The 19,336-nt window shown below is 39.9% G+C and overlaps 1 protein-coding gene across 2 annotated transcripts in view; it reads left to right on the forward strand.

Moving 5' to 3' along the window:
• The window catches only part of MYO1D (myosin ID), a 386,590-nt gene that overhangs the window by 188,768 nt on the left and 178,486 nt on the right, over window positions 1-19,336 (forward strand). For both annotated transcript variants that reach the window (XM_060203968.1, XM_060203969.1), the window contains one exon: window positions 16,005-16,228. In XM_060203968.1, the coding sequence (XP_060059951.1) occupies window positions 16,005-16,228 (224 nt within the window). The remainder of the gene's footprint in view (window positions 1-16,004; window positions 16,229-19,336) is intronic.

A 19,336-nucleotide genomic window follows, 5' to 3' on the forward strand; every position in this document is an offset into this window, starting at 1 on the left:
TCAAGGACCCGGGTTCAATCCCCCACTCCCCGCCTGCAAGCAGTGAAGCAGGTCTTCAGATGTCTTTCTCTCTCAGTCTATCTCCCCTGCCTTTTTAATTTCTCTCTGTCCTGTTAAATAAAATTATGGGCAGCACTATTCATGTGTGTGCCCATGTTCAGCTGGAATTTGGGGTTTACTTTCTGGATGGACACCTGAAGGGCACCTATAGAAGAAGATGTCCATGAAAAATTGACCACAAGTCAATTGAAAGGAATGGTGGGGAAAAGGTTGGTTTGGGGGGTCAGGCGGTGGTGCACTGGGTTAAGTGCATATAGTACAAAGCACAAGGGTCCTGGTTCGAGCCCCTGGCTCCCCACCTGCAGGGGGGTCACTTCACAAGTGATGAAGTAGGTCTGCAGGTGTCTGTCTTTCTCTCCTCCTCTCTATCTTCCCTTCCTCTCTCAATTTCTGTCTGTCCTATGCAATAAAAATAAAGTAATAAATAATTTTAAAAGGAAAAAATGACTGTCAGGAACAGTGGATTCATTGTGCAGACACTGAACCCCCAGTGATAACCCTGGAGGCAAAAAAGCAAAAAGTTGATTTTGATGATCCTTAGTATTTTCAAGTTTCACATGTAGAAAGAACGGTGGTGCGGTATTGGTACGCATTTGAAAAGTAGTTTTATTTGTTCTCTGAATTCCAGGTATGCTTGTACTAACATTGTATTAAAATGATTATGGCTGGTATATTAAAAGTACATAGTAAATGCCCTTTTCACTATAGCTTATACCTTTTGCAATCAAGGGGTGTGTGTGTGTGTGTGTGTGTGTGTGTCTGTGTGTCTGTGTGTGTATTTTGCCCTGCTTATTTCTCAATAGCTCTTTATACCACTATTTTGAAAAGGACATCTTAGTGAAGATTTCCAATCTTAATGCCTAGCCAGGTAGAAGCTGACTTAGATTCCTTCTGTCATGAGTCTTATCCATACATGGATAAGCATTTCCTCTGTCTTGCTCATTGGCAACTGTTGTTAACTTATTTGAATTTAAAGAGTTTTTGAACATTTCACACATATTTTGATTATGGATAATAAAAGTGAAGCAAAATTTTAAACTTTTCCTACTTGTAGTTGAGACCCCTCCCTTCCATAGAGTTTTCATTTTAACAAAGCAACTTTATTTTATGGACATGTATTTCATTTTAGAGGCCTTTCTAAGTATAGTTACAGTAAAAAAAAAAAAATATTCATGAAGGCAGAGTTATAGATGTCCCTGCATAAACATTCAAAATGTCTGCTTCCCAAAATAATGCCATTACATCACCATATGTCCATTCAGCTGCAGAAAATGCTATACCAACTAGTATAGAGAGTAACAGATCTGTACTGCTGGAAACCTCTCTAGCTGACCTTCTCAGATACTGTTTAGCTCCCCACTGGGGGAGGGGGGAGCTAGGCAGCTAGGCAATATTTATCTAACAGTTTCAATCATCACATGTCACTCCATTTTCAAGAAAGTCACTTCTAGAACACCTAGAAAACTCTCACCTTTTATTGACCCAGACCAGTAACTGTGACCAAAGATGATAAAAGGCAAAATGTTGATAAATCTTTATAGAGATTAGCTTGTTTCTTATATTTAAAACCATTATATGTCACTACATGACATTAAAAGTATATGATGCAAAAATGGAATGAGATAATTCACAAGAGAAAAATTCAAATATTTAATGAATTTTAAGAGATTCAATAACACTATAATCAGAGAAGTTTAATCATATCATCAGTATATTATTTGATCAATTTAGTTCATTCTTCTGAATTAGCTACATGGCTTAGTTTGGAAATATGATATATGGTATTTGAAAATATACCACAGTAGCAATTCCTTTGTGTACATGAAGCTATTGACTTATCAGTGATACTCCTAAAATAATACTTAGAATGGCAACAACAACAAAAGTATTTTGCACTGGAAGTTGTTTATCTGAGTTATATGCATCTATCTAGTTGAGTACTATAAGTTCACACAGAATTATATTAAAGATGGGTGGGGGAGACAGCATAATGATTATGCAAACAGACTCTCTTGCCTGAGGCTCCCAGGTTCAATTCCCCAGTGCCACCATAAGCCAGAGCTAAGCAGTACTCTGGCAAAAAAGAAAAAATTAAAATTTATCATTTTTAATATAGATTTTAGAGAAGTTGGTTGAACAATTATATTCCTGTTAACATCCATTTTTGGATTGTGGAGTTGACTGGTATATAACTAAAAAAATTTACAGATATGGCATTATAAAACATATCTTGGGGGCTGGTTGGTGGCACAATGGGTTAAGTGCACGTGGCTCGAAGCACAAGGACCGACTTAAGGAATCCGGTTCGAGCCCCGGCTTCCCACCTGCAGAAGGGTCACTTCACAGGTGGTAAAGCAGGTCTGTCCCCCCGTCTTACCGTCCTCTCTTGATTTCTCTCTGTCCTGTCCAACAACAATGTCAGCAATAATAACGACAATAAATAACAAGGGCAACAAAAGGGGAAAAATAGCCTCCAGGAGCAGTGGATTTGTGGTGCAGGCACTGAGCCCCAGCAATAACCCTGGAGGCAAAAAAAAAAAAAAAAAAAAAAAAGTCTTCTCGTAAGAAATGGATTTAGATAGTATAATTTTTTTCCCTTTTTTAATAGCAAAAAAACAACAGAATTGCTCATGTGTATGACCCTGCACTGACAGGAAAAAAACAATTTGAACCCAGTTTTTTAGTAGTTTATTTTTTGCCATCTAAGCTTCACTGGGGCTTCAAGCCTGCATAAGCTCACTGCTTCCAGTGGACTCTCCCCACTGCCATAGAACTGAAAAGACTAGAGAAAGCAAGTGTGCACAAGGGGGAGGAGGAGAGAGACCACAGCATTGCTCCACTGCTCACCTCCCCTTTTCATGCTCACCTCCCCTCTCATGTGGAGGCCAAGGGCTCAAACCCAAGTCCTCATCTATGGTAAAGTATACAATCTACCAAATGAGCTATCATCTCCCACCTTCTCCAAGTTGAAATGCTGTTAAAGTGCCTGTTTTTTTTTTTTTTAAAGACTTTATTTATTAATGAGAAAGATAGGAGGAGAGAGAGAAAGAACTAGCCATCACTCTGGTACATGTGCTGCCAGGGATTGAGAGTTTAATGCCTTAGCCACTGCACCACCTCCTCAAGTGCCAGTTTTACTTAATATATGTCAGGTATCTAACACAAGACTTGATACACAATAATGAAATAATGTTTTCTTTCCTTCCCTTAGAGGTAGAATCAGACGGTGGTTGTCAGTTCCATGTGTGCTTTGGGTTGGGGGAGGAAAGTGTCGGGGGGGGGGGCAAGTGGTGGCATACCTGGTTGAGCACATGTGTTACAATGTGCAGGGACCTGGGTTCGAACCCCTGGTCCCCACCTACAGGGGGAAAACTTTGCGAGTGTTGAAGCAGTGTTGCAGGTGTCTCTCTGTCTCTCTCCCTCTCTGTTACCCCCTTGCCTCTTGATTTCTGGCTGTCTCTAGCCAGTAAATAAAAATAATTTAAAAATTAAAAAAAGAAAAACACTGAGATAACATTTTATTTTTTGCTTATATCAGTCTATGTTATGGCAGGATGTTAGCCTGTGTTCTTATACACAATCTCATGTAGCATTCTTGATTTAGGGGTGACAGAACCAAAGCCTGTAAAATTTACTGCCTAATTTCCCAGTAGTGTGTGGGAAACACTGGCCCCTCCCTTCAGGACAGAACTATTTCCACTCCACCCCCACATACTGCCAGCCAGGGAGCTGTCCCTCTAGCAGTGCTGGATTTCCTCAAACCGGCTTCACTGTTGATGAAGGAATTCAGGCTTCCTTCCTTACACTGAGATTTATATTGCTATGACTTTTGACCAGGTCTTACTTTGTGATTGATTATAACTGTTTCTCAGTTGTTTTGTAAACCTGTTTGGTTTTTCCTAGGATGATTTAACTGTTCTCTATTTTCCTCCATATTTCTACAGAAAACACAAATTCAGTCAGAATTTGAGAAATTTTTGTAGAACAAACAAACTGTTCAAAATAATGCTAATTAAAAAGTGGCATATTTGGGGATGGCATGTCCTAATCCCCTTCAAGCTGAATAAGTAATCTGTATACAATGGATTCTATTATCAAATATGTTTTTGAGTTCTGTTGAACAAAGTTAACACAGGTTTATAATCTTATTGAAAATGGAACCTTCTCAGAGATCATTTTATAGTCCTTCTGTTTCAAAATTCAACTTTTTAACTCAAAATGAATGTTAGGCTGTACTTTTAGAGCATTTGTTCAAATATCAATTACTATCTAGAGGGTTTTTGTTTTTTTTGCCTCCAGGGTTATTGCTGGGGCTCAGTGCCTGCACCATGAATCTCCTGGAGGCTATTTTTTCCCTTTTGTTGCCCTTGTTTCATTGTTGTTGTGGTTATTATTATTGTTGTTGTTATTAATATCATTGTTGGATAGGACAGAGATAAATTGCGAGAGGAGAGGGAGACAGAGAAGGGGAGAGAAAGATAGACACCTACAGACTTGCTTCATCACTTGTGAAGCCACCCCCTGTAGGTGGGAAGCCAGGGGCTCAAACCGGGATCCTTAAGCCAGTCCTTGGGCTTTGCGCCATGTGCGCTTGACCTGCTGTGTTACCGCCTGGCCCCCTATCTGGATTTTTTTAATATAAAAAATAAGTGCTGTGCTGAGTCCTCAGAAATAACCAGTCCCACCACCCCGGGCCAATTTTTTCCTTTCTATTTCATTTAGGTTAGAAAAAGAGGCAGGGGGAGTTGGGCGGTAGTGCAGCGGGTCAGGCGCACGTGGCACAAAGCACAAGGACCGGTGTAAGGATCCCAGTTTGAGCCCCCGGCTCCCCACCTTTAGGGGAGTTGCTTCACAGGTGGTGAAACAGGTGGTGTCTATCTTTCTCTCCCTTTCTCTGTCTTCCCCTCCTCTCTCCATGTCTGCAGGTGTCTATCTTTCTCTCCCTTTCTCTGTCTTCCCCTCCTCTCTCCATGTCTCTCTGTCCTATCTAGCAACGACGACATCAACAACAACAACAGTAATAACTACAACAACAATAAAGAACAACAAGGTCAATAAAAAGGGAAAAATAAATATTTTTAAAACATTTAAAAAAGAAAGAAAAAGGGAGTTGGGCTGTAGCACAGCAGGTTAAGCGCAGGTGGCGCAAAGCACAAGACCGGCATGAGGATCCCGGTTTGAGCCCCCAGCTCCCCACCTGCAGGGGAGTCGCTTCACAAGCGGTGAAGCAGGTCTGTAGGTGTCTTTCTTTCTCTCCCCCTCTGTCTTCCCCACCTCTCTCCATTTCTCTCTGTCCTATCCAACAATTACAACAACAGTAATAACTACAACAATAAAACAACAAGGGCAACAAAAGGGAATAAATAAATAAAATTAATAAAAAGAAAGAAAGAAAGAAACAAAGAAAGAAAGAAAGAAAGAAAGAAAGAAAGAAAGAAAGAAAGAAAGAAAGAAAGAAAGAAAGAAAAGAGAGGCAGGGACAAGGAGGGAGAAACATCAAGCACTATTTTCCATGTGTGGAGCTTCCCTCAGTATCTGTGGTGCTGGGGGTGGGGCTCAAACACAAAGCTTTACACATAGCAAGATACTTGACATACAGGGTGAGCTATCATCCAGCCCTTGTCTGAAGTTTTGAGTGCTCTAGAGACCCATTCAAAAATAAAAATCATGGACGGTGAGTAGATAGCATAATGGTTATGCAAACAGACTCTCATGCCTAAGACTCCAGAGTCCCAGGTTCAGTCCCCTGGACCACCATAAGCCAGAGCTGAACAGTGCTCTGGTTAGAAAGAAAGAAAGAAAGAGAGAAAGAGAGAAAGAGAGAGAGAGAGAGAGAAAGAAAGAAAGAAAGAAAGAAAGAAAGAAAGAAAGAAAGGAAGAAAGAAATCATTTTCAAGCATTTGAAACAAAGGTGTACTGGGTTAAGTTTTAAGGATTCCTTCACGTTTTAGGTACCAGACAGAAAAGAGGAAAGGGGAGCACATTTGTTATACAAGATAAAAGCCCAGCTTGTACTGTGACCAGGTGGTGAGACTTCTCAGTATCAGAGAATTCTGGGGGTGTAGAAGGTGGTAGGCGTCTTCAGACAAAGCTGAAGCATTCCCAGATGCCTCACTGGATCTGCTCCAATGCCCAAACACCTGACCAAACCCTGTCGTTCTATGTCAAAAAGCGCTTTCAATTTAGACTTGACCTGAGAGTTTTTGAAATCTCTTCAGTCTAACTCCAAAGTCTTTACTTTTCAACAAGATTAGATCTTGAAAGACCTTTCAGTCTGCCTGTTGGCTGGAGTAGCTTATTTTTACACTCCTGTAGAATAATTGACTTTTTTTTTTATAGAGCTAATGTTGTGTGGGTTTCTGACAGTAAGTGAACAAAATTTTCAATTGCTTCTTGAAGTTACAGTTACCAGCAACTTGGCAAGTCATATTATAGTAAAGAAATCATTAATATGCAATAAATAATTGTATGTACTAAAGAATCACTGGACTAATGGATCTGGACAAGGCCATATATAAAACAAGCAGGTTCTCAATGTAGGTTCATAACTCAGCTATCTCAGTATTCCTTAATTAAAATAAAATAAGGCAGTTTAGGGTTGCTCATTTCTAAATTGCGCTCCACCAGGCACGCACCTTCCTGTGCATGCACAATTAAGTTCAGCAGGACAACGTATAATGATGAGGCTCATAGGTACCATTTTTTCCTTACTTCACTAATCTTGTGGCTTTATGTTTGTTTGTTGACTAAAGACTTTGTTCTTGTTACTTACTAATTGTCCCATGGATTTTCTCAAAATGCTGCTAATTTATCTGTAAAATGAAGAAATTTTAGGTCAAGGATTATGCAAAGAATCTACATATTATACCCCTTGACTCTTACTTTCTTCTTGGTATTCATTAAAATATGATTATGGTAATAGCATGGGCACCAGCCTTTACTATCCTTACTCATTTTGTTGCTTATAGAAATACTAAAGTTAAAGAGGAAAATCTTTATGTCTTTAAGTCTGCCTTTAAGAGAACTCTTGGGGGTCGGGTGGTAGCGCAGCGAGTTAAGCGCACCTGGCACAAAGTGCAAGGACCGATGGAAGGACCCCGGTTTGGGACACCGGTTCGAGCCCCTGGCTTCTCACCTACGGGGTGAGGAGGTCTGCAGGTGTCTATCTTTCTCTCCCCCTCTCTCTGTCTTCCCTGCCTCTCTCAATTTCTCTCTGTCCTATCCAACAATGAACATCAACAACAATAATAACCACAACAAGGCTACAACAATAAGGGCAACAAAAAGGGAGGGGGGAACAAAAGGGCTTCTAGGAGCAGTGGATTCATGGTGCAGGCACTGAGTCCCAGGAATAACCCTGGAGGCAAAAAAAAAAAAAAAAAAAGATAACTCTTATAATGTTCCAAGCCTTCATTAATCAGGCAAGAAATACTCCAGTGCAACTACCGTGTTCTAAATTAGATGGAATACATGAATACCAAAGATAAATTGTGTGTGTTTATAATTTGTTCAGAATTTGACAGCTGAATAGAGTCCTATGCCACATTTTAGTAGCCACAACCTGTTATAACTCTGCCAGAATAACTGTTGATATATGGAGGATGTAAAGTAGAAATAGAAGAAAGATGTTTTTTCTAAAAGTTCTCCAGCAGCTGTTTGAGAGTGAGGATGAATGCAGTATACCCATATTGACTGGAAAAGAGCTGTAGGGGGGCTGGCCCATGTTTGTTTCTTTCTGAACTGTTGTGTTTGTCTTCTTTCTAAACTGAAAACATGTGGTTGGCCTACTTCGTAATACAGTGTAACCTAGAATCCTACATAATTTGCAAAGTGTATCTTGTACTTTAATGACTGCCAGATGTTGCTTTTGAAATTCCTGGCCACTGAGCAAGTAAGCACCAGAGGGGGGTGGAAAGTAGAAGTAAAATGGCACTATAAAACATCTGGTTAAATATGACAGATTGTGTTTATATCCACTCCCTCTCAAAATCCCTAAAGGAGTAATAAAGAGATTAAAAGTGGGTAAATCCACAAAGACATACAGGACCATAGTTGAAACAAAAGCAGACAAAAAACTTCAAAATGATTTTGGAAATAAGTGAACAAGTGATTTACTCCCCAAAGTAGGTGGAGCAAGTGGAAAGCCAAAGTACCTATACAGAAGAAAGCAGCTTGGTCACCTGACCAAGGGCCTGTGGAGACATTCAAAGTCAGGTAGCTCTGTCGGAAAAGGTGAGGAATAGAGCTAAAGGTTGGTTGAAAATTCTGTTAGCCCCTGGAGTAGAGCAATGGCAAAAGCATTGGATTCACACACGTGAGGTTCTGAGTTCTTTCCTCAGCATCACATGTGCTAGAGTATTGTTCTGGTTCATTCTCTCTCTCCCCCTCTCTCTAGTTTATAAGTGAGAGAGAACAGGAGACAGGTGATCCCTAGTTCTCAAAAAGCCTGTTTAATGCCTCAGTCTCATTCAGATAAAAGAAATTCACTTTGAAGAAACTGAACCACAAATGCTTTGGCCTAATTAGGAACACCAGACACAGCAGAGGAGAGGGATCCTGCTTACGTCATAACAAAACTACGAAATCAAGTGACAGTATAGATAACGATACACACACACGCCATTCCCCTTTACTCCAATTTCTGGCAGCAAAAAGAAAACGCATTTAAGATACTTGACATGCTGATGACCTCACAGATGACCAGTCCCCATCTAATCATCCTATAGTGAACTTCTCCCATTGATAAAGTGAACACACAGGGCTTCCCAGTGACATTTCAGTGAGCAGCTGGTCTAGATTTCCAGACATTTGAAGATAAACTTCTAGCACAAAAGGCTAAGGATCAAGACAAATGACAGAAGAGGGGATTTAGAGATTACAGGAATGCAATAGTCACAGAAAGTAAAGCCATGAGCCATGTCCTAAGAGAAGAAGGATGAGGCATTGCCTTCTTAAATCAGTAAGGGCTGGGGCACCTCCCGTTGAGTGCACAGATTACCATGCATGGGGACCCCAGCTCAAACCTGGGAAGCACTGCTGTACATTGTCTCTTTCTCTGTCACTATCTCCCCCTTCTCTTTCAGCTTCTGTCTCTATCCAAAATAAAATACTTTTAAAAACAGAGGCATTTTATGTTAAAAAGAATACTCAAAGAACAAAAAGAGCTCTTTAAATGGAAAGCAGCAGAAATCAAGAATTTAATATTGGGCTTGGAGATGAAATTGCAGTGACTACAAAATCAGTGAGCAAGAGAAAGAGAGTGAAAATCCTTGGCAGAGTAGGGCTTAAATTCTAGTGGGAGTGAGCATAAGTATTACAATAATATGTAAATGACACAATTTGTTAGAAGGTGTTAAACTCTGGAGGCAAGAGCAAAAATAGATGAAAATCAAGGAGACATTTAAATGTTTTAGTAAAATGATCAGGGCCTCACTGAAAAAGTAGCAACTGAGCAAAGACATAGAACAAGAAAGTTAGCCTTGTGGTTATGTGGGCCAGATGGGGGGTAGGTGAGGGGTGGGACATTCCAGGCAGAGGAACAACTAGTGCGAAGACCCTGAGACACAGGCTGTCTCACCTCAGCAGTACTGCCGGGGGCCCAGTGTGGCCCAGTATGGCTGAACAGTGGGAAGTAACAGTACTGGAGACCAAGGGCAGGACTTTTCCTTTCACTCTGAGGGAAGTAAAGAGTCATGGCAGTTTTAAGCCAAGAAGTGCCAGGACCTGACAATCTTTTTTTTTTTAATATTTATTTATTTATTGCCCTTGTTTTTTTTTTATTGTTGTAGTTATTATTGTTATTATTGTTGTCGTCGTCATTGTTGGATAGGACAGAGAGAAATGGAGAGAGGAGGGGAAGACAGAGGGAGAGAGAAAGATAGACACCTGCAGACCTGCTTCACCACCTGTGAAGTGACTCCCCTATAGGTGGGGAGCCGGGGGCTGGAACTGGGATCCTTACACGGTCCTTGCGCTTTGCGCCACATGCGCTTAACCCGCTGCACTACTGCCCGACGATCGCTTCAGCCTCTGCACTGAGAATCCACTAGATGAGCTAAGGGAAAGAATTAGTTCCAAAACTCAATAGCAAGAAGGTAAAGATGGTACACACTCTGTTACTCCCTTGTTTTCTCTGTGTACCTCAGATGTTCTCATGTTTCATCCTCTTTTCTGGCTAAAAACAAAGGCTTGTTCACACTTTCCTCTGTCAGTCTGCTCTCTGACTTGCCCTCCCAGATCGTGTTAGGGCTCCTTCAGCTTTCACTTCCACTCTCTTGTGTCCTATCCTAAAGAACATAATATCTGGCTGCTTTCACTTGTAGTGTTAATATTGTCTTAACGAGTGCCCCTTTGGGCTCTCTGGGTGTTTGCTAGACTTCTCTAGGTACATACAAATAAGTATGAAGCATTTGCTTACTGAATGTAGCATTTAATTTTCTGCTTTCTGACTCCCTATCAGGCAAAGTAAGCTACAGATGTAAGCTTTATATCACTCCTGAAAACTCTTAGCATTTAAAAACAGCTTTCCACAAAGAAGGAAAATTTTTTTTTTAAATCTCTTTCATACCCAAAATCCCAATCTGCAGTCCATTGGGGGAATCAACAATCCTTTCCTCACACAGACAAGACACACAATCCTTTGAGAGCATATTCATTTAAACCAAATATTCTTAGTTGTGAGAAAAAAATAAATGCTTTAATTTTCATCACTTTATTAGAATAAATAATGATATGCAAGAAAGTTGTCACATGTACACAACACCAACTAGCATCGTCCTCCACTATAGAAATGCATCAGTTTTACATTTCCCTCTACAATTATTATTATCACCAATATAATATTATCTCTGGGCTTCGTGCCACCTCTTCTAGAGGCCTTTTATTTCCTTTTTCCCTTTTTCCCCTTTTTATTTGATAGGATAGACATTGAGAAGGAAAGGAAAGGCATAGAAAGAGATATACCTGCAGACCTGCTTCATCTCTTATGAAGCGTCCCCACTGCAGGTGGAGAGTGAGGAGGGTTCAAACCCAAGTTCTTGTACATAGTAACGTGTGCTCTACCAGGTGCACCAATGCCTGTGCCTCTGTAGCTTTTCAATATTACTTTACTCAGATTTTAAAAAATAAATAAGGGCAGAGAGCTCACTGGGTAGGGTACATTTCTTGCCCTGGCTCTGGAGGAAGCTTTGGTACTGTGGTGTCTCTCCCACTCTCTGTCCTCCTCAATCTGAAATGAAAACATTGGAGCTATGAAGCTATATTTGCATGAGGCCATAATTCTAACAATAATAATAATAATGAATTTTTTAAATCCTGAGAGGCTGCTTATGACCTTGGTGCTGTAACTATGGGCTTGCAAAACTCCTTTCCCCAAAAAAATTGCTGAAGGCAACAAAAATGTAAAAATAACACTATCTGGAATCCTGAAACCAAGAAAACATTCCAACTTTTACATTGTAAACTTTGAGAAGTGTCATCCAGAAAAAGAAAAATTGGACCAAATTGAAATAAAGTGGGGGGTCATATTCTGCAAAGAATAAAACATGAGGGGAAACCAGGAAGAAATTCTGAAAAGCATTACTATTTTTAAGATTTTTGCATTAAATAGAAGGGTATACAAATGGGGTATAGGGTAGAGAGGGCCAGGGAGATAGCACAGCAGTAAACACCAGCCTCGAAAGCCAGAGGTTCCAGTTCCTATCCTGGGCATCACTGGTAGAGCTGAGCAGGGTTCTAGTTATTAAAATAATAATAATAATAAGAAGAAGAAGAAGAAGAAGAATAACCATACTAGAAATAGTCTTGGAACACCTACACAACTACTGATGAACCTTCTTCCATTTGTAAGTCTTTTTTGCCCCAGGCAAGATGGTTTACTATCTTTCCTGCTTCTGATTTATCAGTAAGTGGGCAGAAGATACAGGAGACATCTGTTAGGAGTAAGTATTGCAGTTGAACCAAGTAAAAAGTCCATAATATGGGGGGGGGGGGGGAGTATTTCTTCTCCATCCAAATAAAGTATCTGCAATTCAAGCCCAGAGTCAGTAAAACATGGATCTTATTAGTATTTAGGAAGGAAACCAGTGCCAGCTGCCCAAAACTGCAGCTCTCTCTCTGCATTTCTCTTAGCCAGCTGAACAACTGAACAAGGCCTATAAACCACAGACATCCAGTTTAGATTATCAGTGGAAGAAGAGAATAAGGCCCAAACAAAAATTATTTAGGGTCAGATGGCAAGCTGAAAAAAGAATGACTCCCATTTATTAAAGATTTTCCTAATCAGTGGCATGTGATTAGCAAAAAACAAAAACAAACAAAAAAAAAAAAAACACCTGCACACAGCTTGCATGTGCACACACAGCAGAGCTTACTAAAGACAAAGAACTGACTTTCAAAAGAGATGATGCTTATGGAGCACTGACTAACCACCAGGCTCTTTTAAGGGGGTGTAGGTGTGTTAACTCCATTAGTCAAAATGCCATGTCATCATCTCCTCTTTATAGATATACAAAACCTAAATAAAAGAGGGATTTATAAATTGCCCAAGTTTATCCAGCTTGTGATGGGGGACCAGAGTTTGAACACAACAACTAGTCTGTTCTTATACCCCAAGAAACAGACAACATATCAGGGAACTGTGTTGCACACAAAGAAAGTGAAAAAGAATAGAAATTTATAAACCATGCAAACCTTTTCTTGGAAGGTACTAGAGGAAAGAAAACCGAGAAATAGAAAAATGCAAGGTTGTGATCAAACACAAAGCAAAGTTTAAAAAAAACAAAAAAAAAACCTGGTGGTTGGGCGGTAGTGCAGCAGGTTAAGCATACATGGCGCAAAGCACAAGGACCAGTGTAAGGAACTTGGTTCGAGCCAACTGCAGGGGGTCCGCTTCACAGGTGGTGAAGCAGATCTGCAGGTATCTATCTTTCTCTTCTCCTCTCTGTCCCCCCTCCCCATTTCTCTCTGTCCTATCCAACAACAACATCATCAATGACAACAACAATAATAATAACCACAACAATGATAAAATAACAAGAGCAGCAAAAGGGGAAAAAAATAGCCTTCAGGAGCAATGGATTCATGATGCAGGCACCAAGCCCCAGCAATAACCCTGGAGGCCAAAAGAAGAAAAGAAAAAAATCCAGAACCATGCAGAGCTCTAAGCAGCTTAAGACACAAGTATTTAAAGAAAGAAAAAACTGAATTGATATGTCCGAAGTTGGAAAAGTATTTATTGGTTGACTAGAGCATTTGGCAAAAAAATCAGATGTGGATATTTAGAAAATAAAGCAAATTGTTAAAATGAAATTTTTCTTTTTTTTTTATTGTCACCAGGATTATTACTGGGCTCAGTGTCAACACTACAAATCCACTGCTCCTGGTGGCTGGTTTTTTTCCTTCTTTTTTCTAATTTTTATTAGATAGGACAGAGAAATTGGGAAATGACAATGAGATGGGGGAGGGGGAAGACATCCACAGACCTGCTTCACCCCTCGTGAAGCAGACCCCCTGTCGGTGGGGAGCAGGAGTTCAGTCCTAGGTCCTTGCACTTGGTAATATGTGACTTTAACCAGGTAGACTACCACCTGGCCCCTTAAAATGAATATTTTCTAACTGCAGGTTAAAAAAAAACCAAAATGGGCATATACATGAGAAAGAAGTGACAGTCATGTCATGCACAGTAGACTGGCAACAAGCCAAATTTATATATATATCATACAGAATACTTCCACATCAGCTATATAACTTGTGTAATCTCACTGCTATTAAACTATACTTTTATGCAATTATTATTGGAATGATAGAGGAGAAGGAAGAGTGATAGTTTGAGAGCTAAATCACCCATTTAGCTATCCATTTAGTTTTATCCATTTAGTTTTATCCATTTAGGATAACTTCTAACAGGATAAAACAAGAAATAACAGATTGTACATTGTTTATAAACATGGCAGTAAATACCAGAAGTAGTCAAGACAATTGTCTGTATGAAATGAGATTTCAAGAAAGGGTGAGGTGAGATGGGAAAGAAGAAGGGAACTGTTCTATTTTATAAACATTTTTGTGAAAATTTTACTTTTTCAACTATACAAAAAAAAAAAGACCACATGTATGAAAGTTTTCTCATTAAAAATGGCTTCTAACATGATTTTAAGTTACTAAAGATTAACAAGAAACCATTTTAATAAAAACCTCTCTAAAACACTTCTTGAAAATTAAAGATTGATTTGTGGAGTCTTATTTTTTTTTCCTAAAGAGAAAGGAAATTAAAAGTAGCAAACAGTTTGAAACTGGGGGAGGGGGTTGTTTAAGAAATTGTATCACAGACTTCCACCCTCTAATTGTATTCTTTTGGTTTTTCAAGATACTAAAGAAGGGGCCTTTATTTTAGCACTTAGGTGGAGGCGTAACAAAGCCATCTACACGATGGATTCTGGATTTGGCTACAAGAAAGAGCCGTTTTGACTAAAAAGAGTGCTATGCTGATGCCATGTGCAATAACAAGTTCGTTTCCACTGCCTCATTGTCTCTGTATATTCCGTTTGCGTGCCCCTATTGCAAATTGCTCGGATGTTGTTTCCCTTCTGTACTTTGGGTTTTCCTGATCTGTTAGCTCCTCTTTGGAGGTCCCTTGGTGATCTCCTCACATGGGATGTGCAAACAAATCTATCTTGATTGTGCAGTGGGCTGAAAAGGGAGAACATTGCAAGCACACAGTGCCACTTTATGAGTCTGCATGGAGAACCTTAAATGACTGAATAAAAGAGGCATTGCATGAGTTTTTCTGAGAGAGACTCATGGGCACAGATGGGGACTTAAGAAGAAACAAAAGAAACTGAAAGAGTCTGTGGAACCCATACTGTGGGCTTTGAACAAGAAGCGGAAAATCTTGGTTATAAGAGGCCAGAGACAAGTAGGGAAATAATACCATCGACCCGAAAATAGATTTGAGCTGCAGCAGTTAATTATCAACAGGAGCATAATGACTTTGTGTATAGAGGGAGTTTATCACAGAAAGAAATTAGAATAACTTGGGGTTTTAGAGGCTTTAGTAACAGAAAAGAAAAGAAGCATCTATTCTCGGTAATACTGAATACAGAGATTGGTTGCTACAAAGATAAGAGGAGCAGCAGTTATGAATATGGATCAAATTTCTCTTTTTAAGATTTCACTTATTTATTAATGAGAGAACCAGACATTACTCTGCCCATAAACTCCAAGGATTAGACTCAGGACTTCATGCCTGAGAGTGCAATGCCTTATCCACTATACCATACCTCCCAGCCACTTAGATTTCTTTTTACTTGACAGGTTAAGAATCTGGGAAAACATAAGTACCTCTGACTTCACCACAATTGAGAAAAATTGACATTGAAATATCTATGTATTTCTGAGCACCTGAAAAAAAAGTAATAATAACTCATATATTAGTCATGTGCTTTAACCTTTTCCCAGGAATGCATCTAAATTCTTGGGAGTATATATAACACTGGGGAGACAGGGTTCACAGGCTATGTAAAATCAGTTTGTACTACAACCTGACATCATACTTAGAGACCAATGTGTGTGATAATCCAAAAACAGATTTCACAGCCTGAACATATATATATATATGTTCGATTGATCTTGCTTCCTTTCAGGATGTTTAAAATGTTTATCCAAATATATTTGTATGTTGAATGTTTACATTTCATGGTCCTAGAAAGGACTTTGCTTCAAACGTTCCTGATGGGGGGGGGGGGGGGGATGAAAGATGGAGATGACTCACAGCGCCATCTGTTGGTGGCGGCAAAAAATGTTGGTGTTGTGCTTTGGCTCTAGTTGATTCTGTTGACACATTGCCAAGTTCCCCATTTTGTAACCAAAAGAGTTTCTGTGATTTTGTAGCCATTTACGACTCAGACAGCAACATTTTCTTTTCTTTATTTAATTTCTCTACTGTGAAGGTGTGGCGAGGCACACTAGCTCGCATGAGATATAAGAGGACCAAGGCTGCTCTGGCAATAATAAGATACTACCGGCGCTACAAAGTGAAGTCCTATGTCCGAGAGGTAGCCCGACGCTTCCACGGTATCAAGACCATGAAGGACCACGGGAAGCATGTGAAGTGGCCAACCCCTCCTAAAGTTCTTCGTCGTTTCGAGGAGGCCCTCCAGGCAATTTTTAACAGGTATGAATTGGTTGGTAGGTGTTGGATTCATGTATGGTACCACACTTAGTAAATAGTCACAAATCTGAAGCCCTGATATTAGCTAGCCTATTTGCTGTCCTGGCCTTGTTATGCCTTCAGTTTTGTACATTTCCCTTTCAAAGTGTAGCTGCTTACCTCTCAAAATGGTGGAACTATCTACTTATTTTTCATATACCACTTGACAGGAGTATGCCACAGTACCTGTATCAAGTTAAGTTTTTGGCCACAGCACCACTGAGCTCTAGCTATTGGTGGTGCTGAGGTTGTAACCTAAAACCTGTCTTGCAAGTCCTGCCTCCTACCACAGCACTGTCTCCTCTGCCCCAGGATATATTTTAGATAAACTGTTCCTGTGTTGTCTCTGCTTTCTTTTCTTAACATAACTCACACTAGAAAGTCTATTAATTGATTCTCCAGAAAGCCCTTTTTAATGAGTCTGGGGAGTGAAGCTAAGGCTTCAAAAATATTTTAATTTTTTAATTTAAAAAATATTTTAATTTGTTTTTTATTGGATAGAGATAGAGAGAAATTGTGTGGGAAGGGGGGGAGATAGGGAGAGACAGAGAGACACCAGCAGCCCTGCTTCACCACTTGTGAAGCTTTCCCCCTGCAGGTGGGAAGCAGGGGCTTGAACCTGGGTCCTTGCACACTGTAATGTGAGTGCTTAACCAGGTGCACCACAGCCTGGCCCCTGGCATAGCTTATTAAATTTTCTCAGATAATTTTTAAATGCAAGTTGTTTCAGCCCAAACTACTTTTTTAAAATAAACACATATGTAATGTGATGCCTTTCCAGCCAATCTTATTTTTTTATAAACACTCTGAACCTGGGTTTGTAGTTATTCTTAGTTCCTTTCTCCTCTTTGTTTTAGTCTATTTGTTGCTGTTATGCACCAGACATCTTTAGCTGTGTCTCAGAGACCAGCCATCTAGTCACAGAAACTAAGCTAATGGTTCTCAAATGTGGCCATTTGGCATCAAAGTATTCCACAAAGAACACTATGGCATAATTGATATAGCAAATATAAAAGAACTAATCTGCAATTCTGTACTAAATGAGATTTTGTCTCCCTTTGGATTTTGTTCTGTATAATTGGTAGCAGATATGAAAAAAAAAAAAAGATGAAACAGGGAACTCTTTAATATGTATTTTATTTGCTTTTCCTTTTAAAAAGTGATACCACATAAAAAGAAAAAATATCAAATAGTAAGAAATTATTAAGAGCGAGCAAAATACCTCAATTCTTACATCAAATACTCTTAATGTTAGTTATAAATTTTGGCAGGCTTTTTAATCCACAAATAATTTTTTTCATGAATAATATCATCTGTAACCTGCATCTTAACATGAACTAAGAAGTAATTAAGGGGCTGGGAGATGGCTCACCCAGTAGAGTACAAGCCTTACCATGTATGGAACCCTGGATTGGAGGCCCAACACCATATGGGACAACCATGGCACTGTGGGCAGCTCTACCAATGATGGAGAGGTGCTGTGGTGTCTCTCCTTTTATTCTCTGCCTTTCTCTCTTCCTTTCCCACTTCTATATATATGTTGTGAAATAAAAAGCATGAAAAATGGCAACTCAGCCAGCAAGATAGCTCAACTCAGCCAGCAAGATAGCTCAACTCAGAAGACGCTTGCTTTGCCACACATAAGACCGCACACAAGTTCAAGCCTGGCGCTCAGGGCACTAGGGGAAACTTTAGTGCTGTGCTTTTCTCTCTCTCTCTCTCTCTCCTTTTACTTCTATATTTAGTATGATTTTATTGATGTCTTATAAGATTACAGGGAAATAGTTTCACAACACATGCACAGCCAAAGTTCTCCACCTCCCCCCTCATTCCTAGCCACCAGAGTGTGTATACCGCTCTATCTGAAAGTCAGCTCAGAGTGGCAAAGCTTCAACAATGACAAATAATAATAATAATAATAAATGAAACTTATAAGTCAGCTTAGGAGGAGTAGAATCACCCACCCATGCATGAAGCACCAGTGCTACCCCCTCCCAAAAAAAAAAAAAAATGCTACCTGTCTTTAAAGTGAAAGAATATAAAACATATGGAATAGAAATTGAACTCCCCTACACCTCCACTTGTCTCTCCACATGTTTTTCTTCTTCGCCTGAGGTAACCACAGATTGTCTGTATCCTCTTAAGTCTTTATCTGTGACTTTACAAACATAAGCCCACATGTAAGAGGCCATATGGTACAGTGGTTAAGAACACAAACCTGGAACTTGGGTTCATATCCTAGCTTTGCCCACCACTAGCTGTGTAGCATTGGTCAAATTATTTCATCTCTAGGTGCCTCAGTATCCCCATCTGCAAAAGGATCATAGCTTTAATAATAACACCTGTTCATAGGGTTGGTGCAAAGATTCAGAGTATTATTTCAGATAGTGTGTGTGTGTGTGTGTGTGTGTGTGTGTGTGTGTGTCAGAGTATTATTTCAGATAGTGTGTGTGTGTGTGTGTGTGTGTGTGTGTGTGTGTGTGTAAATTAAAGAAAGAACACACCTTGGAGTCATCTTTAAATCCTCCTTTGTTCTCTTGCCTCCACATCTAATGCACCAGCAATTCTCATTAGTATTTCCTGTAAAGTGGGGGTGGGGCAGGCTCCTCCTTTGCTCAGGTCCTTCTGACCTCCTTCAGAATAAACGCCAAAGTCCTAAAGATGACCTGCATGGTTGTGTAGATTCTAGCCCTGACTCTTCCTCTCACTTCTCTCCCTCCCACGCCTCCCTCCATATTTGATTGGCCCCTGTGAAAGTCACGGAGTCCTCGCCGGTCTTCTAACACCCCTAGAAAGAAGCAGGCTCACACTTTAAAGACCTCACACTGCTGTGTTCTTTACCTGAGACACTTTTGCTTGTGTATCCATGAAGCTTGCTCTTTACTTCCTATTAGCCTCATCAGCAGTGCCTTCTAGAACACCCTCCATAATTAACACCTGCTCCCTGTTCCTTCCTCGTGCTGTATTTCTGCCCTCCCATCCCAATTTTCGCCATAGCTTTTATCACGTGATACATACTGTTTATTTACCCATTGATTAGCTTATTGTCTGTCTCTGCTCTCCAGATCTCTA

This window comes from Erinaceus europaeus, chromosome 12 (genome assembly GCF_950295315.1).
Source record: "Erinaceus europaeus chromosome 12, mEriEur2.1, whole genome shotgun sequence".
Lineage (NCBI taxonomy): Eukaryota > Metazoa > Chordata > Mammalia > Eulipotyphla > Erinaceidae > Erinaceus > Erinaceus europaeus.